The sequence below is a fragment of the Zosterops lateralis genome (genome assembly GCF_965231275.1).
Source record: "Zosterops lateralis genome assembly, chromosome: 8".
Lineage (NCBI taxonomy): Eukaryota > Metazoa > Chordata > Aves > Passeriformes > Zosteropidae > Zosterops > Zosterops lateralis.
Window position 1 is genome coordinate 14,381,390 of NC_139768.1, and position 21,375 is coordinate 14,402,764.

At 59.7% G+C, this 21,375-nt stretch overlaps 4 protein-coding genes across 11 annotated transcripts in view; all 4 read left to right on the plus strand.

Annotated features, from left to right (window-relative positions):
* HPSE2 (heparanase 2 (inactive)) overlaps nucleotides 1-6,592 on the plus strand; it is a gene marked incomplete at its 3' end in the record, with an annotated part of 106,461 nt that extends 99,869 nt beyond the window's left edge. Inside the window, exons 10-12 of the mRNA XM_083866340.1 lie at nucleotides 5,097-5,242; nucleotides 6,198-6,344; nucleotides 6,427-6,592. Coding sequence (XP_083722466.1) covers nucleotides 5,097-5,242; nucleotides 6,198-6,344; nucleotides 6,427-6,592 — 459 coding nt within the window. The remainder of the gene's footprint in view (nucleotides 1-5,096; nucleotides 5,243-6,197; nucleotides 6,345-6,426) is intronic.
* Nucleotides 6,593-7,869: 1,277 nt separating this feature from the next.
* On the plus strand, nucleotides 7,870-11,563 carry HPS1 (HPS1 biogenesis of lysosomal organelles complex 3 subunit 1). The gene is given in 14 exon segments (XM_083866801.1): nucleotides 7,870-8,009; nucleotides 8,011-8,236; nucleotides 8,310-8,452; nucleotides 8,677-8,785; nucleotides 8,985-9,145; nucleotides 9,222-9,324; nucleotides 9,424-9,528; nucleotides 9,620-9,689; nucleotides 9,797-9,864; nucleotides 10,416-10,583; nucleotides 10,658-10,834; nucleotides 10,904-10,971; nucleotides 11,105-11,227; nucleotides 11,329-11,563. Coding segments are annotated over 14 exon segments (1,737 nt in total). The 5' UTR covers nucleotides 7,870-7,917; the 3' UTR covers nucleotides 11,453-11,563.
* A 2,233-nt stretch (nucleotides 11,564-13,796) lies between these two features.
* PYROXD2 (pyridine nucleotide-disulphide oxidoreductase domain 2) lies at nucleotides 13,797-18,412 on the plus strand. 7 transcript variants are annotated; one of them, XM_083866792.1, is made up of 16 exons: nucleotides 13,797-14,011; nucleotides 14,434-14,453; nucleotides 14,677-14,770; nucleotides 14,850-14,923; nucleotides 15,033-15,179; nucleotides 15,316-15,469; nucleotides 15,685-15,746; nucleotides 15,849-15,946; nucleotides 16,249-16,504; nucleotides 16,602-16,736; nucleotides 16,837-16,909; nucleotides 17,020-17,176; nucleotides 17,310-17,464; nucleotides 17,585-17,695; nucleotides 17,794-17,917; nucleotides 18,021-18,412. In XM_083866792.1, the coding sequence occupies exons 1-16, from the start codon at nucleotides 13,855-13,857 to the stop codon at nucleotides 18,070-18,072; spliced, it is 1,869 nt and encodes a 622-aa protein (XP_083722918.1). In that variant the 5' UTR covers nucleotides 13,797-13,854; the 3' UTR covers nucleotides 18,073-18,412. The 7 variants fall into 7 exon arrangements, with proteins under 7 accessions (XP_083722918.1, XP_083722921.1, XP_083722922.1 ...); XM_083866795.1 differs by having other exon boundaries at nucleotides 16,249-16,362; nucleotides 16,628-16,736; nucleotides 17,585-17,691; XM_083866790.1 differs by having other exon boundaries at nucleotides 13,798-14,011; nucleotides 17,585-17,691.
* A 2,271-nt stretch (nucleotides 18,413-20,683) lies between these two features.
* LOXL4 (lysyl oxidase like 4) overlaps nucleotides 20,684-21,375 on the plus strand; it is a 6,800-nt gene continuing 6,108 nt past the window's right edge. Inside the window, exons 1-2 of one of the 2 annotated variants that reach the window (XM_083866694.1) lie at nucleotides 20,684-20,788; nucleotides 21,293-21,317. In XM_083866694.1, coding sequence (XP_083722820.1) covers nucleotides 21,312-21,317 — 6 coding nt within the window. In that variant the 5' untranslated portion in view covers nucleotides 20,684-20,788; nucleotides 21,293-21,311. Of the gene's footprint in view, nucleotides 20,789-20,851; nucleotides 20,885-21,292; nucleotides 21,318-21,375 lie in introns of those variants that run through there. The other variant, XM_083866693.1, reaches the window with a different exon arrangement.

The window sequence follows — 21,375 nt, forward strand, 5'->3', positions numbered from 1 at the left end:
TAGTCTCTGGAGTGTCCTCTGTGGTGCTCACTCACAGACTCCCCAATACAGCAGCAAATATTGTAGGAGACTGCTCAGTTCTCTAGAACCTCCACACACGAAACAGCAAATAGATCATGTCCCTGAGGGTGGGGGCATGAGAGCTCATGAGGGCAGCATTAGTGTCTGAAGCTGATTATTCTGACTTCAGAAAATGTTGTTCTCTTTGGGAGGAGGCTCTGCCCCACTCTGCTTGTCACAGGACCTTGCAAAGGGTTTGGCTGAGAAAACCTTGAACTCCCACTTAAGAAGCATATAAAACTCAGGGATAATGTTAAAAGCAGCATTATCCAGCCTTGCTGGAGGAACAAGCTATGGCTTGAACAGGATGTAAGGACCTCCGCAGGGAGAAAGCTTTGGACGCTGAGAATCTCTTTAATCTATGGAAAAAGAAAGAACAAGAACCACTGGTTGGAAGCTGAAGCCAGATAAATTCAAGACAAAAATAAGGAGTGGGATTGTTAACAGTGTGGATATGAAACTGCTGGAACAGGCTCCCTGGGAAGTGTCAGCTTCTCCATCCCTCCAAGTCTTTGCAACCACAATCACTACTTTTCTGTAAGATGCTTTTGCCAAAAACAAGCCGTCAGGCTCTACAAAGGGATAAAAGAGCAAAGCCCTCTGTCCTGTGATGTTCAGACCAGCCAGCCCTTATCTCCACAGAGGTTGCTGTGGAAAAGTGCAGATGAAGGTGCAGGAATGGAGCTCTCTGTAACAGGCTGTAGAAGCTCGAGTGTGCATAAGGCACAGGGGAAGAACTTGGGTATCTTCAGGAGCAGGAAAAAGCAGTAAGAAGTGGAATAGGGTGAGCAGTAGCCAGCTGATGCTGCTGGTGACTTGGAAACCTAAAGCCATACCCTGGCAGCCCCAGCCAGAAGAGGCTGTGCACCACAGACTCACAGGCTACTCATTTGAAATTCAACTGCCTTTGCTGGTTACAGTCCCCAGGAGACTGAAGGGCTATGGCTCTTTTATGGCTCTTTTTACTCTGTTTTTATGGTTATGGAAACGTCTTGTCACATGTGGAGAGCACAGAGCTGAACAAATTCAGGTGGGCAGCAGAGCTGCTTTGCTGCTTCTAGGAGAGAGTTGGGGGGATAACTCCTGCACTTTTCCTGATGGCTCTGTAAACAGGAGGGTCGGGCTAATTGTTCTACCCCAGGATCTGCCTAATCAACCTTGTTTCCAAAAGCTGAAGTCTCTAAAAGTAAAATGTGCAGAGATCAAGCAGGACTCTCTGGGCTTTCCCTCTCCAGTGGAAAGCTTGTATGTCTTCACTGGCCCCATGGGGGGGGGTGCTGAAGATGAGGCTCCCTGAGCTCTGCACAGCAGCTTGCTCAGCAGAAGCACCTCTCCTGCCCACAAATCAGGGGTCCCAGACAGGAGACCTCCTAAGGCACAGGAAGGCTCTGCCTTCAAGTGCTCCTCACCTGCAGTACCGCTTGATGGGTCTGCAAAGTAATTAAACCAAGAAAGATCCCTCGATTCCCGTGGGACTAATAACAAACCAGACCCCCCTCTACTATCCCTCCTCTACTTCTACAGCTGTATTGCTGGCTCAGCCCTCACAACAACAGTCTTCTGTGACTCCAAAAGACAAATCCCTTCTGCAGTTCCACTGGTTGGTGCAACATGTCTCCCTGGACATTGCTGAGGCTGCCCCTGACAGGATGTCCAGCACCACACTGCATGTCTTTGCAAGGGGTATGTGGGCACTGCCAGCCTGGGGAACTTGTTTGCACAGGGTGTGCCAAGGGGAGTGAGTGCCAGCTGCTGTTAGGGGCTGAGGAAGAGGTCACTGATCAGTGGAAAAGCCACCCTGGTTGCAGCCAAGCTGGGTTTCATGAGCAACTATTTCCCAAGCTGGTCCCATTTGAACAGGAGCTGGTAGCTGCAGGAGCCCAGCAGCCCTGGAATGATTTTGGCTGGGGTTCGTTCATGCCAGTGGAAGGAGCAGCCCTGGAGCACCAGCCCAGCTGGGGAAAGTGTCTGCCCTCAGCGGGTTTGTTTCAGTCATGCTAGGTGTGTGTCTGTGTAATTCATCATCCAAGTGCTTGTGTCTCCAGGTCCTGGTAATTTACTGCAAATAACATGATTTCAGCCCCTCACACAAGTGGATTTGCAATGACGCGAAAAGCTGCAGCTGTCTTCAGTGCTCCCCTGCAGAGAGCTGAAGAGCTCAAGTGCCTTGAGGCCAGTGCTGACGACTCCTTTTTCAGCCCCGGGTCATTTTTCTGGCCCTCCTTTGAACTCTCTTTGTTTTTTCACATCCTTCTTGAAACTGAGACTTTGGAGCTAGTTTTGCCAGCAAGGCAAGGGAAAAGCACTGCTGTCCCCTCACCTCCTGCAGATGTTGGCGGGACCAAGTGGTCCCTGCACTGCCCTGGAGGCTTGACTGTGCTGAAATACTGCACACTCAGCTGTGATCACCTCATATTTTGCATGAGCTCACCCTAAATCACTGCTGATTGTCTTGCCAATCTCATGGCACCTGCATGGTTTTTCAGAGAAAAGCTGTGTACCCTTAGCTGGGCCAGAAGCTCACAAAACATAGCCAACACTTTTCAGAGAAATCTGTCCTTGTGCCCAGCTTGGGAGATGTTGAATATCACAGCTCTGCCCACAAACCATCATGGCAGGAGCCGGGGGCTCAATGCTCCCAGCTCTGCAGAGTTACTCAGAGCATCCTTGGGAAGAGCATGTGCTGAGATGTGAAATTTGGTAGTAGCTGGGGCAGGTCATGGGGCTGGGCAGGCTCACAGGACCCTCACATTAAAAACCTTGCTGCTGCTGACCTTTAGGGTGGAGGGACACTGATGTCAAAGCAGCAAATTCCTGGAGACCATCCAGCCCAGAGGGATGGGTGCTCAGCTGGAGGCTGGAGCTGCTGCTGCCAGCTCACCATGGAGGCAGGACCATTGAGAACCCCCTGCAGAACAGCTCTTGAGATCCATATGGAAATTCTGAGGGCAGACACTGTGAGTCTGGCCTCCATCACTCCCATAACTTGTGGGTGAAAGGAGCATCTCACCAGTGGAAATATGGAGAGGAGGTGACAAACCCCAGGAGGGCTTCTAGAAAACTCCTAAAAGCCTGAACTGACAGGTAGCTCAGGACACCAAACAGAGAGACAGTTCTGTTTGTCCTGCCTGCTGTGACTGAGCAGCACAAACTGGCACTGCTTCCCACAGAAGCTTGCTGCAGGCAGGGACATTCCCAGGCCGTAGAGCAGTCCAACCATCCAGCAGGGTCAGGGACAGAGGCATGGCCTCACTGACAGCACACATAAGCAGTGTTGAGCAACTGCAGCTTATTCTCCGCGGGAGCTTTGGCCTTGTGGCTGAGCCATCTCAGGCTACACAAGCCTCTTCCTTCAGATTCACATCTCCTTTGGGGCCCAGAGTTTGCAGAGGAAGCAGTTACCAGGCTGGTGTGGCACAAAGCCCCGTGGTTTTGGCTGGGACTAGCAAGAGGAGAAGGTGGCTTTTCCTCTAGCATTATGCCAGAATCTTGCCCAGAAAGTGAGAATTGTGTCTGGATCTCTCTTTGGCAGACTAGCTAAGTGCTGATGGAACAGATCAGCTTCTGCTGGCAAGAGCATGGGACTACCAGTCCAGTCTGGCTGGTGGATTTTTTCCTTGTGCTGGTCACTGGTGCCTTACTGCTCAGTTTTATATCCTGACCTCTTTACCCAAAATGCATGTTAATCAGGGGCTATATGAGGGCTCTCCAAGCACAGGATGGATAACTGAGTCTATATGAGATACCTGCACTTCCACCTGCCCATTCTGCCTGCCATCCTGGGGGCCTGGAGACCCCATTCCCAACCACATGCCCTTCTGGGATGCAAGACCCCTGCATCACACTATCCTTACCATGCAGGGCTTTCCCTGCCCTTCCCAGGCACTGCACAGAGCCACAGAATGTTTGTTCAATACTCGTTTTCTCCTCACTATGCAGGGCAGACCTGACAGAGAAGCTCCTGATGCTAGTGTGACCATCACTGCTGGATGTTTGACATTGCCAGCAGGGCAAGGGGATTATCCCAATTGCCCTGGGGCACATGGCTCCTCTAGGACATCCAGTCCGGGCTGTTCAGAGGGTGTTATTCCACAGTGCTCATGTGTGTGAAAATGCCTCAGCACCCACAGGCAGCGCTCAGAGAAGCAGGGCAAGAGGCTCCATCTCCCCAGAATCACCTGGTGTGCCTGGAGCAGCAGTGGGGCCAGAGCCCCATCCTGCAAAACAGCAGCTGAGGGCTGAGCCTGCCCTTTCCCTTCCCACAACCCTGCTTCATTTACCACACACCTCCCAGCTTCTGCAGCGGATGAGTGGGGGGCCCTGCCGGCAGCAGCCTCCGTCACCACACAGCCTCACCTCCTCCCCAGGGCTTGGGGCCCATCCTGTGTGCCGTGCGGGGCCATGCCCTGCAGGAAAAAGTACTGTGTGGTGACGTAATTAAGGTTGCATCATTTATGCATGTGTGTAGAGTCTGAGCATTTCCTCTTTCTTGAGTGCTTGGCTTCCCCATGCTCCATGGGAGGTTTTAAAATGGGACAAATACCTCTGGGAAGCTGAGCACCCTCAGCAGGCCCAAAAGCCAGTGTGCCATGAACAAAGAGCAAGGGAGAGTTCTGATGTGCTCCAGCTCTGTGTTGAGAGTGAGGGAAGAGCCTGCCACAGAGACATCACCACCTGTGTGCATCAGCTGGAGCTGGTGTGCAGGTCCACAGCATGGCTATGGACCAGGGTATGTGTGAGGGTGCCTATGCTGCTCCTCACACTCTGCAACCCAGCCAAGATCTGAGCTCCTTTAGAGGGTACCCATGTCTCTCAGCATGGGCAATGTATTCCTCCCTGAATCTCTTTCCTGGAAACATCCATGCCATTATGGCTTGGACTGCACAGAAAAAGCTAATCCCAAGGCAGACATCTGGCACACAACATTTTCACCCCAACAGGCAAAATTTTGCTAGGCTACAGGCAGCCTTTCCTGCCCACGCCCTCTGTGAGCAGCGAGGGCTGTTGTGCTGCTGACTGTCCCCTCTGCCCCCCAGGACTACTGGCTGTCCCTGCTTTACAAGCGCCTCATTGGTCCCAAGGTGCTGGCGATCCACGTGGCCGGTCTCCAGAGGAAACCCCGGCCCGGCAGAGTCATCCGCGACAAGCTCCGGATTTATGCCCACTGCACCAGCTACCACAAGTAAGCGGAGCAGGGAAGGCTGAGGGTTACAGGGTGGGATAAGGGGTGTCCCCAGGAGAGGGGACCAACAAGGGCACACTGGGGCAGCTTGGCTTCCCAAGACATTCACTCGGGTGCTGCTCTGGCCGCTGTCACAGTGAAGGGAGAGCGCAGGAATGGCGATGCCTTCCATGAAAGTGATGGCGAGCCCGCGCCTGGGAACGGGGCCGGTGCAGTGGCCGCCGGGCAGCCCGGGCAGCGGAGATCAAGGGAGTGGATTTCACACGAGGGGCCCCGGTCGGTCGGGTTACCCGCCAGGCCGCGCTGCCGGGGAGCCTGGCCTGGTTATTGTTTCGCTGATAAGGTCTTTGAAAGCACCTCGGCGAGCCGGGGGGGGCGGCCACCTCCTCCGCGGACACAAGTTGCTATTGTGGAGGAGGAGAGACTGTTTCTTTACACAGTCCAGATGCTTTCAACATGCCTCCAGCTCGGTAGGAAACCTTGTCCAGTAACTGACAGGTGCAAAGTGCTCTGTAGCTTTTGTTTGGGGCTGCCTGATCAGGCAGGGACAGAGGACCAGTGTCTGGACCTGTCTGTCAGGTGTCTGGGGTGGCGGGGGCAAACGCCACTCACGCACAGAGCTCTCCTCCGTTCTCAGCCTCCTCCTTGCAAGGTTGGGAGGTGGGGGGTTGTCCTGGATCTGACACTGTCCTGGGCCATCCCCACTCTGGACACTGTTGCAGCATCCTCTTGTGGCGTGTCACTGCTGGCTGAAGGGGGGGAGTTGAAAGGTATCACCGGAGAACCAGGCTTTGTGATGGGAAGGTGGCATCTCCCTGTGAAGGGGCAGCGGGATAGAGAACCTGGATGTCTGCACAAGGCCAGTCCTTGCAGAGACCCCCAAGCCCCTTCTTGGAGGTGATGCTCCCTGGGGACACGGCAGTGCAGCCCTCATTTCCCACTCTCCCCTTTGCAGTCACAACTATGTCCGGGGATCCATCACCCTTTACATCATCAACCTGCATCGCTCCCGGAAGAAAATCAAGCTGGCAGGGACGCTGCGGGATAAGATCGTCCACCAGTACCTGCTGCAGCCCTATGGCAAAGATGGGCTCCACTCCAAGTAAGTTTGAAGCTGGTGGCTGGGACTGCCACCACTGTCCCATGCTCAGTGCCACTGCCCTGACCCTCTCCTGGTCCCACAGGTCGGTCCAGCTCAACGGGCAGCCGCTGGCCATGGTGGATGACGGGACCCTCCCCGAGCTGAAGCCTCGCCCACTGCGGGCCGGGCGCACCCTGGTCATCCCCCCGCTGACCATGAGCTTCTACGTGGTGAAGAATGTGAACGCGCTGGCCTGTCGGTACAGATAGCCTGCGGCCCCAAACGGACTGGCCAGCCCCGCTCCTGCCCCTGAGCACTGCCCAGGTCGTGCTGCCTCCTTGGCAGCCCACGCAGCCTCGCTGTGGGGCCGTGTTGGGCAGTTCCACGCCACGCCCTCATCCTCACCCCCAAGGATGTCCTCCACCTTGGCACCACTCCTGCCCTGTGACCGCAGAGCTCCACATGCCCTGGCCACCATCCCACCAGAGCAGTGCGACAGCCAATTTGCAGGGCCTGCCACCCTCCGTCGCTGTGAGCTGCGAGAAGCACCCGGGCCCTGGTGCCCACTGGCTGCAGGGAGGGTTGGGGTGCTGAGCCCCGGTTTATCCCGGGACGAACACCCTCCGCGACCTCTTGGTCCCGCTGCCCCTCGGGATGACCCCTCCAGCAGCCGGACCCCGTCCCCGGAGGCGAGCAGTGCTCCGGTGCAGCAAGCGTATGGAAGCAGCTCCCTCTACCGCCGCGGGGATGCCGCCAGCCGGCCCGGCCCGCCGCGGGATGCACCGGCCGGGGCGGGGCAGGGCAGGGGATGCTGGGGGCCGCCCCGAGCGGGCGGGCGGGCTCGGGCTCCGCGGCGGGAAATGCTGATGATTAAATTATACATCCCGGAGCGCAGAGGGGCGGAGCGGCCGGCCGGGAGCGTGTCTTGCCCGGGAAAGTGGCGGCGTCGCGGGCAGGAGCAGCTGCGACGCGCCGAGGCGCTACCGGAGGTGTAATAAAGTTGGGCTCTCAACCGCGCCGGCGTCTTCTGTCCGCCGCGGGCCGGGCCGGGCGGGAACGGTGCTGCTGTCACACGGTGCGGCGGTCACACGGTGCGGTGCCGCTGTCACACGGTGCGGCGGTCACACGGTGCGGCGCTGCTGTCACACGGTGCGGCGGTCACACGGTGCGGCGCTGCTGTCACACGGTGCGGCGGTCACAGGGTGCGGTGCTCCGCTCACAGGGTGCGGTGTCCCGGTCACACGGTGCGGTGGTCACACGGTGCGGTGGTCACACGGTGCGGTGTCCCGGTCACAGGGTGCCCCGGTCACACGGTGCGGTGCCCCGGTGCACAGGGTGCGGTGGTCACAGGGTGCGGTGTCCCGGTCACACGGTGCGGTGGTCACACGGTGCCCCGGTGCACAGGGTGCGGTGGTCACAGGGTGCGGTTCCTCGCCGGGCCGCCGGGGGCGCTGCGCGCGTGGGCGCGGCGGTCACGCGCGGCGGAGCAGGAAGCGGCGCGGGGCGGGTGGAGCCGCCCGGTCCCGCCTGTCCCGGGTCCCGGTTGTCCCCGATCCCGCTGTCCCCGGTCCCGGTGTCCCGCCTGCCGCGGGCCATGCGCTGCGTCCTGATCGCCAGCACCGCGGCCGAGCTGCTCTTCTACTGGGCCGATGCCGCCTTCCTCCGCCGGCTGCGCTCGTCCCACGGCGGGCAGGTGGGGCGGGAAGGGGGGTGCGGGGACGGGAGCGTGGGGTGCGCGGTCACGCGTGGGCGCTGACCAGGAGAGTGTGGAGCAGGGCCCGGCGCTGGAGGACAGCCTCAACACCCTCTTCGCCCCTCTCATAATTTCTTGCGCCGCGCTGCTGGAGAAGCTTTCCGACACCTACACCTGCTTCGCCACCGAGGGCGGGCGGCACCTCCACGTCCTGCACACGGTAGGGCCGGCACCGGGCACCGGGGACCAGGGAGCCCCGGCCGGGCCCCGCCTGACCCCGCTGCCCGTTGCAGTTCGGGGACTGCCTGTACATCGCAGTGAACGGCGACGGCACGCAGAGCGAGGACGACCTGCGCCGGACGCTCTTCGTGCTGCGGCGCTTGGTGGAGGTTCACTGTGGCCTCGTCACGCTTGACTCGCACCTCATCCGCAAGGAGTGAGCGGGCACAGCCGCCGGCACAGGCTGGCACGTTGGGTTGTGGGGTGGCTGCCCTGAGATGCCTTCATGCAGCTCGGGGGGTGGGAGTGGGTGTCTCCAGCTGGGACCCCCCCTTTGCAGTGGGACTCCCTGCCTGCTGGGCTGCAGCTGGGTTTTGGTGTGTCCATCCCACGGAGGGAGGTGACAGCCACCTGTGAGTTTACACCCCGTGACTGCTGCAGGTTGCGGCCGGCTGACTGGGAGCAGCGGGAGCGTGTGTGGAGCCTGCTGCGGGGCCTGCTGGAGACCTACAGCCACCTGCGCGAGGAGGACCAGAGCTTTGCAGTGGAGGTACCAATGCTCTGGGCTTCCCTTACTTTTGGGGTGTTTCAAGGGTGGGAGACTGCGTGGAGTCTCAGGATGGGGGAAAAGGCCATGGGCTGGGACTTTAGGGCAGCTCCCTGGGAGCAGTGGAAACCCAGCTCTGACCCCAGGACTGCAAGGCTGGGTCTGAGCGAGCTCAGCAGCTTTCTCTCCTCCTGCACTCCAGGCTGTGGAGCGGCTGATCCATCCTCAGCTGTGTGAGCAGTGCATCGAGTTCCTGGAGCGACAAGTGGTGCAGTACATCAATGCCAGCCCTGAGCGTGGCGGGGATGAAGTGGGCCATGCCTTTCTCCTGGTACACACCAAGCTGCTGGCCTTCTACTCCAAGTGAGCCCGGCCCCACCACCCTCCCCAGGGCAGCCATTTGTCCTCCCAGCTGACCCTTTCCTGCTCTGGCCTGCAGCCGCAACGCCAGCTCCATCCGCCCAGCCGACCTGCTTGTCCTCATCCTCCTGGTTCAGGACCTGTACCCCAGTCAGAGCGCCGAGGAGGAGCTTGGCCCACAGGTGCTTCAAAGCAGGATTGGGGGTGCAGCAAGTCAGGTGCTCCCATGGGGTGGTGCCTGGCCAGCTGGGACTTAGGGGTTTTTTCCTTCTTTTTGAAAGCCCGCAGCAGAGAATGTTCTCCCTCAGGGACCCAAGAGAAGTGAGAGCATCCCTGTGAGTGGCCCTGGCTCCCATGGAGCTGCAGAGAAGGACTCAGATGACCAAGTGAGTCTTTGAGATCAGGAGCTGCAGGGTGAGATTCTGGAAGGGCTGCCTGAATTGCTGCTATCACCGACCCATTTGTTTTTGCTGGCAGGACACAGATGAACTCTCTGTGCCTGAGGTCTACTACACACCCGAGCCCTCGCCAGGCGGGCACAGTACAGGTGAGTGCCCAGCTGGGCAGCAGCCATGCCCCACACCCCAGCCCTACAGAGGCTCCAGGGCTCTGAAGGGCGCTGGAAGGCTGCCCTGCTGTGTGTGTTCTCTGCAGCCAGTGAGAGCTGGTCAGAGGGTGCTGAAATGCTGAGCATTGGGGAGGTGGATGCTGCAGACGTCCAGGTGAGCACGGAGTCCTGCAACATCTCCCAGCTCTACACTTCACCAGCCTGTCCCAGTGCCCTTTGCAGTTTCTGGTCCTCATCACTCGTCTCTTGCTGTGCTGCAGCTGTGGGTGCCCTACGTCGCCCATGTTATGCATAATTGTGACAGCTCTGATCTCCTTCTCTGAGGCATTGCTTGCAACAAGCTGTCAGCAGAGAGGGAGCAGGGCTGTCTCAGCGCAGTCCAGTGTCTCCCTCTGCTGCCGTTGTGCTTTCTGGGCTGCTTCTCTGATGGATGCTGCAACACCTCACACACTGCAAGCAAACACTGGCCTCAGTTTAAGGCATTTGCAGCCTTTGTCTTCGTAACAGTCTTCTTCTCTGCCACTCCTTTGGGGTTCCTGGGCACTTTCCTCACTGCTGATCTTTTGCTACATGGCCCCCTCCAGCTCCTTTGGTTCTGTCATGCCTGGTTGCAGCTTTCAAGGCAATGCTGCACCCCTACAGAGCATCCTTGGTGTGACCTGTCTCATCCCCACAGGGAACTGAGTATGTCCCCTGTCTTCCCAGATGGCAGAGGACATGCTCCAGACTTTGGGGCCTCTGGTCCCTGAAGCTTCAAACCCCAGAAGGATCTTTCTGGATGCCAGCCTGCGGGAAGGTTACTGCCCCTTGCTGCCACACACCATGCACTGCCTCCCACTCTGGCCAGGCATCTCCCTTGTGCTGCTGACCAAGGTGAGCTGCCTCTGAGGTGAGGAAAGCTATGTTGGACTGAGTCCTGCCTGACTCACCTCTCCCTTCCCTGGCAGGGCCCCATGACTCAGGTGGCTGTCACCTTGTACCAGCTGCTGGATGGTTTCTTGGTGCTGGAGAAGAAGCTGGAAGAAGGACCAGAGGTGGGAGTCGCGCGCTCCTACCCATTCCTTGCTGAGCTGCGGCAGCGCATGGACAAATTTGTGAAGAAGCTGAGTGGACAGGACATCCAGGTGGGAGTGGGGACATGAGGACCCTGCCCTGTTTTCTCCAAAGCCTGACACAGTCCTGTCTCTTTCTAGTTGCAGAACACCTGGTTGGACTTCAAGAACAAAATATTTTCACGGAGTGAGCCTGGGAGCTCCCTAGAGTGAGTAGGGGGAAGCCAGAGAAAGTCTCCGGGGCAGGCAGGGACCTTTGCCAGCCCCTTTCCACTGCAGCTGTCCCTGCAGTGCTGGGGACCCAGTGTCCAAACGCAGCGCTGTCTGTGTCCCCTGCCTCAGGCTGCTGCAGTCAGTGGCCAACGTGAAGCGGCAGCTCTGCTCCGTGTACCGCCAGCTCTTCCTGACCTCTGCTGGCCACAGCTTGTCCCAAGGGCTGCGGGACCGCGCTCAGAAACTGATGAGGTGAGTGCACAGGGATGGTCAGCATCGCTAGGGGGCTGCCCCACACACAGCTGTGCTGGGGCGTCTGGGTCCTGGCCTCTCACTGTGCCTCTTCTCGGCAGAGAGAAGCTGCTGGACTGGCGGGACTTCCTGCTGGTGAAGAGCAGGCGCAATATCACCATGGTGTCATACCCGTCTCTGCAGCTGGGAACCCAGCCTGGCAAGGGGGTGTCCTTAAGGGGGTAGCAGATGTGGGAGTGGGACCCTATCCCCCAGCACCAAGATCAAGGGGAGGAATATAGTGGGCGAAGGTGGTTTCCCCGAGGCTCAGGAGCTGTCCTGGATGGGCACCAAAGTTGTTGGACACCCTTAACCCATGCCACGTACCTGGAGGACTTTCCTGGACTGGTGCACTTCATCTATGTGGACCGTACAGCTGGACAAATGATGGCACCATCACTCAGTGTGACAGAGAAATCCAGCTCAGAGCTGGGCAAGGGTCCCCTGGCCACCTTCATCAAGAAAAAGGTACTACTCATGGGGTAGATATGGGAACCACAGAAGAGGGTGGAAATTGGAAGAGATTTTGCTCAGGCTTCAGGTGCCCCTTGTCCGCTAGGTCTGGTCCCTGATCACACTGGCCCGGCGATACCTACAGAAGGGCTATACAACACTGATGCTGCAGGATGGTGACTACTGCTGCTCCTACTTCCTCTGGTTTGAGAATGAGATGGTATGTGGGGCCAGGAAGGGACTGAGCCTCTCTTTCCCTGGAGCAGGGAGCAGGGCTGTAGGCATAGCCAGCTCTGACTCCTCGGTGGTCCCATCCCAGCTCCTGCCCTCTGCTTTCATTTCTCCCCAGGGCTACAAGCTGGAGGTGATGGAGGTACCAGTCCTGTCTGATGATTCTGCTCCCATTGGGATGCTTGCAGGAGACTACTACAGGTGAGCAGTTGCCAGCCCTGTGGTTTTAGACCAGAGCTCAAAGCTGTGATGGCACATAGCTCAATGTGAGTGATGCCAGGATGCCAGTGTTGTGGTGTCACTGGAGTTGCACCAGCCCATCTCCCTAGTGTGGTGCCATAGTTTTGCTGTGTCCTTGCACAGTACTTTATAGAGGAAATGTTGTTAAAAAGGGGTTGCCTGTGTGCACTGTACCTGCCAAGTCCCTGTTTTCTCCTCCCCAGGAAGTTGCTGCGTTATTACAGCAAGAACAACCAGGCAGAGGTAGTGAAGTGCTACGAACTGCTGACCGTGCACCTGGGCATCATCCCCTCTGAGCTGGTGGTCCAGCAGGCCTATGACTTGGCCCGGCGCCTCTGGGAACCATCTCGCATTCCTCTGCTCTGAGCTGCCTCCAGCCCCCTTGGGGCCAGAATTAAAAGTGGGTGTTCCCAGAGCCTGGGTTGCTTTGTCAGTGTCTGTGTGCCATGCCATGGATTGTGCGTGTAGGCAGCCACAGGCAACCTTCCCATCCTCCAGGCTGGCCAGGGCTGGCACTGTCCCTTTTCCTATTCCCCATGATTTTCAATGCTGCCCAGCAGCCTCTGGAGACAGGCAGAGAATGGGGCCGAGAGATTGTTGGCAAATCATGGTCTTGCTGAAAAGTGCATTTCCAGAGCAGGATTTATAATGTTAGCTAGGCATTGCTGCCAGGCTTTGGCCAGAGATCAAGATAGTGTAGGCAAACCTGAGTGGAGCAATGATCTAGGGTGCATCTCCCTTCCCCCTCACCCCCAAATGTGGGGTACAGGGACCTCAGAGGTTTGGCAGGCTCTGGGGAAGTGCAGCCTGTCCTGCACCCCCTTCCCCACACCCCACATTTGGCTTCCAGGCACCAGTTAGCCACAGCTCTGAGCTTAGCTGGGAACAACGAGTAAATCCTGAGGCAGCTTATGTGTTTCCCAGGCACGTCTGGGCTCAGTGCACGTCCAAACCTCAAGTACAGCTGGGAATGGGGCCAGCCCCAAGGGACTCAGGCAGCCACTGCCCCTTGCTGCTCCCATGCCACTCGCTGGAGCTGGGGATGGCAGTTCAGGGAGCACTGGACCATGACAGGGCCTTTGCCCCATCCACTGAGCCGGAATTTGTCCTGCTGAGCAATAGTTCTGGATTCAGATCCAAGCTAACCCCCAAGCTGCCCCTTTCCCTGCTGCTTTCAGGGCTGTGCTTTGGGCTTGCCTGCTCAAGGGGGGGCCAAATTCCCTCTGTCCTGCCACGCTTGGCCCACCACCCCAGCCACGTGCCTCTGGATCATCCCTGGGGCAGAACAGGAGCTGGGGGAGGGGGCTCTCAGGCCCCTGCCTGCCTGCCCAGCACCTTCCTGGAGTACAGGCTGGGGAGCTCCTGGCACCGTGCTGAGCCCCAGGCAGGATCTGTCCTCTCCTCAGCCCTGCGGCTCGTCTCCGGCCCCGCTACAAACCCCCAGCAAAACTGTGCCAGGGTCAGCGCCCCGCTGGGACAGCACCAGAGGGGCAGCGCTCGGCGGGGCCCCTGTCCTGAGCAGCCTCCCCGCCTCCCCAAGGCGTTCCCTGCCCTGGCCCCCCCCGGCCCCTCCCTGTGCCCGGAAGCCCTGGGAAAAGTTCCGCCGGGAAAGCAAAGTCCAGGCTGCCGGACGCGGGGCAGACGCGGTCAGGCGCTGCGGGGCGATGGCAGCCGGGCTCCGGGGAAGGCTGAGTCTGGTCTGCTCTTCCCGCTGGCTGCAGGGCTGGCATCTGCCCCCGGGGCGGTCAGGAGAGCGGCTGGCCCACGCCGGGGCTGCAGCCCAGCTGCAGCGGGAATACGACGCGGTGGTGATCGGGGCAGGTAACAGAGCAAGGGAGCAAGAGCCGAGCTGCGGGGAGCAGGCGGGGACCCACATCTGCCCTCCCCCAGGGCAGGCAGCAGAGGAGCAGCTGGGTGGGGAGCACGGTAGTGCTGGACGCACTGCAAAGTCCCAGACTGCTCCTCATGCCTGGGACAACACAGGGGTCTGGCACAAATTGCAGCCCCCCAGCATACAGTGCGCTGTTGGAGCATCTGCCTTGAGCACTTCTGTCCCCCTCTGCTGCACCATTAGGGCCAGGGCTGTAGGGCCGGAGGAGGATGCTCCTTGTCACCTGTACCTCTGTCTAGAGCCTGTTATTGGTGTGGTTGTGACAGCCCCATGCCCCAGGCATGACAGGGTGCCCTGTGCTGTGGGCCCATCACTAACACTGGGCTCTGCTCATCTCCCTCTCTTCTTGCAGGGCACAACGGGCTGGTGGCAGTGAGTACCTAGAGTGGCGTGCTGCCTCTCCTCCATCCACAGCTGACAGCAAGGGACTGGGGAGGGTTGCTGTGGGCAAGAGAGGGCTTTGGTGGTAGTGTCCATGGGGCTGGGGCTCCCACAGGCCCTCCCTGGGGAGGGGGGCACCATGTGCAAGAGGGGCTCACGTTGACAGTGACATCCTGGCTGGAGGGATGGGCAGTGTGTGCCGTGCTCCCCACAGGCTGCCTACCTGCAGCAGGCGGGGCTGAGCACAGCTGTGCTGGAGAAGCGTCACGTGCTGGGCGGCGCGGCCGTCACGGAGGAGATTGTGCCAGGTACCCCTGCATGCCCCTTGTCCCCCTGGCCCTGGCCAGCCCTAGTGGTGGACATCCCCCACCACCCCACACATTCCAGGGTTCAAGTTCTCCCGGGCATCATATCTGCTCAGCCTGCTGCGACCACAAATCTATGCTGATCTGGAGTTGCAGGTACTGGCACCCACCTTTTGCTGGGCTGCTGGTAACTCCCAGCATGACACCCTGCTGCCAGACTGTCCCTGCAGGGTGGTCCTGCAGTGGGGACATCCCTGTCTTGCAGAGGCATGGTCTGAGGGTGCTCTCACGGGACCCGTACTCCTTCACCCCACTGCTGGAGGACAGGAGCCCTCCTCGCTCCCTTCTGCTGGGACATGACATGGCCCAGACTCAGCAGCAGATTGCTCAGTTCTCCCAGAAGGATGCCCAGGTACCACCAGGGACATGCACAGCAAAACCCATGAGGGGCTGCCCTGCCCCTGGTGTGGTAGGGATGCTCCTGGGTGAGGTATCCATTGCACCCACCATGGTGCAGTCCTTGCTGTCCACCCTCTGTCCCCTTCCAGGCCTACCCTGAGTATGAGGCGTTCATGGAGCGCATGGTGTTGGCCCTTGACCCACTGCTGGATGTTCCTCCAGTGGATACAGCTGCCCTGGGAAAGGGTTCCCTGCTCCAGCAGCTCAGGAACCTGCAAACCCTGAAGCCCTTGCTGCAGGCAGGTATGTCTGGGATGCCAGTGAACCCTGATAGCGAGGGACATTTGCCAGCACTTGGGATGGGCAATGCAGAGCTTCCTCAGGAGCCCAAACTGGGCTGGCAGGCTCTGCTAGGCTTACTCACTTTGGTCCTGCTGACTGACCTTCAAACCCAGCTGGGCACCATTAGCCAGCCCTGGCACAGCCACACAGGTCTCACATTACCTCTCCACTCCCAGGGCTGGCACTGGGGCGGCAGCTGCCCCGCTATTACGAGGTGCTCACAGCTCCCATCTCCAAGGTGCGTGCTAGCAGTGGTGGTTGGAAACACCCACTGCCTCTCCTGCCTGCCTGCAGCAGCTCCCCACCCCAAGCTTGGCATGCTCTCTTTCTCCTGGGCCAGATCCTGGATCACTGGTTTGAGTCAGAACCCCTGAAGGCAACTCTGGCTACTGATGCGGTGATTGGAGCCATGGCCAGCCCACACACCCCTGGCAGTGGGTGAGGGTCCCTTGCCCCTGGAGCTTGTCCTGCACTGTTCCCACTTGCCATGCTTTATGCTTGGCTCTGCTGCATACCAGTACCCCATGCCTGCCCCCCTGCCTCTCCCTCCCACTGTCTGCCCAGCTTTACCAGGGTGCCTCAGGAGTTGGTGCTGGGCAAGGGGCTGCCCCCCAGTCCTGCCATATGGCTCTCCTGAGCGGCCCCCAGCTATCCCTTTGCTGTTTGGACACCTCTGTCCCCAGGCTGGGCTGAGTCCTGGCTCATGCATGCTCCCTGTAACTGAATCAACATCCCACGAGGTGGCATGGTCCCGTTGAAGGGGACTGTGGGGGCTGTGGCACCATCCTCACTACCTACGAGGGGACAGATCCACCCCCTCAGCCAGCAGCTAATCTGAAGTCCTGCTACCACAGGTACGTGCTGTTGCACCATGTGATGGGTGAGCTGGAGGGACGGCGGGGGGCCTGGGGCTACGTGGCAGGTGGGATGGGAGCTCTGTCCCAAGCCATCGCCCAGGCAGCGACTGCTCGGGGAGCCCACATCTTTGCTGAGAAGGTATGGGGTGTCTGGGAGAGGGGAGCTGCTTGGCATCCCTGCCCTTGCAGGCAGCAGGGATGCTCTTGGTAAAGTCTTGTCCCCTACATGTGCCCAGACAGTGTGCCATGTGCTGCTGGGCAGGGACGGGGAGGCACAGGGTGTCGTGCTGCAGGATGGAACAGAGGTGAGGAGCAAACTGGTCCTGTCCAATGCCTCCCCTCAAATCACCTTTCTGGAACTTGTTCCTCAGGTATGGAGTGCATGGGGCTAGTGGGGGCTTGGCATGTTAGAACTGCCCCATTCACACTTCCCCTCATAGCCAGCCTCTGCACCGGTATATCCCACCCCAGGAGCAGCTGCCAAAGGATTTTGTCCAGCGGATCCGGCAGGTTGACACATGCTCCCCTGTTACCAAGATCAATGGTAGGTACCAGCAAGTACACTTCTGCTGCCATCCCTGCTGGACTAACACTGGTGCCGGGCTCAGCAAGAGGCTGCACCCTGCTTCCTCCCTCTCCCCATCCCATGCCCAGTGGCGGTGGATCGGCTCCCCAGCTTCCTGGCTGCCCCCAATGCCCGTGACGGCCAGCCCCTGCCCCACCACCAGTGCTCCATACATCTCAACTGCGAGGACACCCAGCTCCTGCATCAAGCATTCACTGAGGCTGCTCAAGGGCACCCCTCCAGCAGGTAGAAGCCTGTACTGGCACACCTTAGTGCGCCGGGGAAGGGACAGGACAGTCATGGCAGTGGATCCTGGGGAAAGAATTGTGGAATGGCTGGGTCCCCTTCTGCCTGCCCATTTGGTGTACTGCTCCCCCAGACCCATGATCGAGCTCTGCATTCCCTCAGCGCTGGACCCAGGGCTGGCCCCACCAGGCTGCCATGTCGTGTCCCTCTTCACACAGTACACCCCATCCACGCTGGCAGGCGGTCGGTCCTGGGACGAGCAGGCCAGAAATGCATATGCAGACACAGGTACGTAAAGCACACACAGACCCTGGTTACACCCATGGGCAGAGCTGCCCTGGAGCTGCACAGGAGTTGCTGCCATGTCCTCCCAGGCTGCTCATCAGTAGTCCTTTCATCTTTCTTTAGTGTTTGACTGCATCGAAGACTATGCCCCAGGGTTCAAGGCATCTGTCATTGGCAGGGACATCCTGACACCACCAGACCTGGAGAGGATCTTCGGGCTGCCTGGTGGAGTGGGTACCATGCCTGTCAACTCTGAGCATCACTCTGATGCCAGTGCTAGTGGGCACACAGGCCTGGGCCAGGCACAGTTAGGTCACACAGAGCTCTGTTAGCAGAACATCTTCCATGGAGGGATGTCTCTGGACCAGCTGTACTTTGCCCGGCCAGCACCATCCTACTCTGGCTACCGGTCCCCAGTTCCTGGCCTGTACCTGTGTGGAAGTGGAGCTCACCCTGGTAAGCAGAGCTGGGAGCCAGGACCCTCCTGGAGGCCTGCAGAAGGAAGAAAGGGGTATGTGGAAGAGGTGCACCACCATTCCCCATTTCTCCCTTCTTGCAGGAGGAGGAGTGATGGGAGCAGCAGGACACAACGCCGCCCAGGTGGCTATTGAGGATTTCAGGCACCTCTGATGAGATTGGTGAAACTGACTTTACCAACACAGGGTTGCAACAGCAGCATGCCCTACTGATGCCATGCAGAGCCTTGCCCATCTCCAACTTACTTCCTCAGCATCTCAGGGCAGCAGCATCTCCCCAGGGCTGTGTGCAGGCTGGCAGGGTCCCTTGTGCTCCCAGCTGCTACTGCCACCTTGAACAGATGGCTGCTTCCAGCCTGCCACAACCCAGCCTTGCCCCAGTGGCTCCTGGACCCATGTACATGTATGACCATGGCAGGGCTCACTCAGCCCCTGCTTGTGCCCATGGAAATAAATCCTGGCACGTGCTGTGTCATGAGCATTCTCACTTGATTTTTTTTGAGCAATTGATGCAGCTCCTACTGTGCCATCCACACTTGCTGGTGATGCAGCCTTGGGGGAGCTCCCAGAGAGGACAGGCACATTTCAGAGTAGTGAACAGGGACAATCAGCCCCTCACCCTCTCCTCTGCCCATTGGTGCAGGCTCAGGTGCATGCAGGGCTGTTTATATGGAGTCCCCTAGCTCCAAGCAGGTCCACACCAGCCTAAGTACTTAGAACAAGCAGGGAGCTGTCTGGAAACTGCTTTGTTACCTGAAGTCCCCAATTGTCTCCAGTCCCCCGGCTCTTGGTGGCTGTGTGTATAGCAGACACGTGCCCAGCAGCTCAGAAACCACAGGAGCCAGGACTAGCAGCTGCCCCCTCGTGCCTCACACATGCTCCTATTCCCGACGGAAGCTGCCTGCACGTGTTCTGGCCCCGTCCCTCCGTCCCCAGGGCAGATGTTCCGTCCTGGCCACTGCTCAGCCACAGCAGGCCCGGGGTGTGCCCCTCACCCGCGCTGCTGCCGGGAGCCGCTGGCTGCAGATTACAGAGCTCACATCCTCTCCCTGCCCTCTTCCTCCGCCAGACAATGCTCCCGATTCAGCCGCCCGCCTCGCCTCCTGCCGGGCCCTAAATACGGTGCTGACAGGGTGAGCTGCTGCACCTGAGCTGGCTGAATCAATATTGACCGGCCAGGAATAGTCCCGCAGCCCTCTGAGAATAGCCCCGCACGCCCGCCCGCCGCCCACAGCTTCCCGCGCACGGGGCTGCCCTGCTGCCGGACGAGTATTTTTAGCTGCTGCCATTGCTGGCTGCCCGGGGCTGCAGGTGCTGGCACGCAGCGAGCCTCGAGGGACATGAGCGGCACATTGGCTGACACCTCAGGGCAAAGGGGGACACCCTCCAGCCCGCCACCATCACAGGGGCGGCAGGACATGGTGCCCGAACTGCTGCGAGGAGAGGCGGGCGGTGCCCAGATGTGGGAGAGCCCACCAGCCCGGTCACTTCTCTCCTCTTGCTGTCCCCAGGAGCAGAGGCAGAGCTGGGAGCGAGACCCGGCACTCGCCTGCCCTGCACCCCTGCCAGCATCTGCCGGGGGGAGGAGTTCGGGGGAAGGTCCTGGCTTCACACTTGAGCAATTGATCTCCAAAACGTCGAGACGAATGAGTCACGGGCTCCACTGCTGGCCCCAACCCTGCCCTTCCCCAGGGCTTTCCGTGGCCTCCGTTCTGAGGCTGGCCAGGGACTCATATCGCAGCAGAGGCTTCAGGACATTCCCTGATCACGGCCAAGGGAGACGGCTGGGATGAGGATCCCCTTCGAGGGGGACGCAGAGTTGTGCATCCCTCCACACCCAGAGGTGCTGGAAGTCCTTGCGAGACGTGGCGATGAGCTCACGGGCTATTCCCGGCCGTGTTGATCCTGGCTCCTCCCGGCAGGATCCGGCTGCTTTGACTCCAAACAAACAGTCCGGTGGCCACCGGCACATTCCTGGCCGGTCCCTGGGCACGGCCGGTGTACTGGGCTTCCTGTTTATCCCCATCCCACGGCGGGGCACGTCGGGCGTGTGGGCAGCAGGGTGCCCCGGGGACTGGCGGCACCCCAAGCCAGAGGTTGCTCCCGGGGCAGGTCGGGGCGGGGGTGGGGCATCACCGGTCTGCACGTCCCACGGAGCCAGGCTGAGCCTGAGGACCCTCACAGCCAGCCTGGTTTGTGGATGGCACAGATGATGCCCCAAGCCCGGGGAGAACTGTGCTCCGGGCTCACGGTACATCCCGTAGCCTGCCGTGGTGCCTGTGCCCCCCGAGTCCTGGCCCCACTGCAGCACCTCCAGGCATCCTCTGCCTGTGCACCCACTGAACCGCTGCGTGAGCGGGAAGGTACAAGGCGTGTCCCGAGCATTACAGTTGTAATCTCCAGAAAGTTCATGCTGTGCCTGGCTGGGGGCAGCCCAGTGAGGGGAGCATCCCTGACCGAGGGAATTTGGAATCTGGGGAAAGTCCAGCATCACGGCAGGTAGGGACTATCCGGGATAGCTCGGATCCCCCCGGCAGGGAGAAGAGCAGGGTTTGGGACAGGAACAGGTTTGCCCCCGTGTGCAGTGAGGCAGTGCCGGGCCGGGGGTGGGCAGGGCGCAGGGCTGGGCTCCAGACCAGGGGCGGGGAGGCGGGGGGCCCCCTCGGGTCGGCCCACCCCCTCGGGTCGCCGCACCATAAAAGCCGCTGCAGGCGGTTCCCGGCGGGAGGTCGGAGCTGCGGGATCCACTGCCGTGAGCGCTACCACTGCGTCCCCTCGCCACCACCGTGTCCCCTGCCACCACCGCCTGCCCCGCACCGCTGCCGGTCCGGCACCGCCGTCCCTTGCCAGGGTGAGTGGCGGGGATGGCCCCAGGAGGGGAAGTCTGGGCACCTGGAGGGGGGTCATCCATGCCAGCAATGCTCTGAATGAGGATGCAGGGGAAGAGGTGAGGTGACGGGGACCGGGCTGTGTGCAAGATGGGGAGGAATCCTTATGTTCAGTAGAGAATCCAGGTGGTGGATAAAAGGGGGCTCTGTGGCGCCCCCTCATCTATCTCCCAAAGCATGGAGCAGACAGGAAGCAACAAGAGTACAGGGCAATGTTCGTGGGGCTGCCCATGGCTATCGGTGCCTGAGAGGGCTGTGTCAGAGCTGGGTGACCTGGTGAAGAGTGTAGGGCTGGGGTGTGCTGTGGATATGGCAGCAATCAGCCCATGCATCCCCCACAGCACAGGGATGTCACCACTGTGTATGATATCCCTTCATCATTGCCCAGCTCCTGGGGCACAGAGGGGCTGCAGCTGCACCCCCGCTCTGCCATGGTCCTCAAGGACTCATTGTTGGGCTGTCCTCAGGCATCCCATCCACAGAACCATGAAGGTGATGCCAGCTGGCCCGCCAGTCAAGTCCTGCCTGGTGCCTGCTGCTGTGCTGGGTG

What these genes read in the sequence shown, in the direction of transcription:
- PYROXD2 (XM_083866790.1), top strand. Translation starts at nt 13,855, where the DNA reads ATGGCAGCCGGGCTCCGGGGAAGGCTGAGTCTGGTCTGCTCTTCCCGC. An exon ending in GGCACAACGGGCTGGTGGCA is followed by an intron (nt 14,454 to 14,676) that starts GTGAGTACCTAG and finishes TGCTCCCCACAG; the next exon opens with GCTGCCTACCTGCAGCAGGC. An exon ending in GAAGCCCTTGCTGCAGGCAG is followed by an intron (nt 15,470 to 15,684) that starts GTATGTCTGGGA and finishes CTCCACTCCCAG; the next exon opens with GGCTGGCACTGGGGCGGCAG.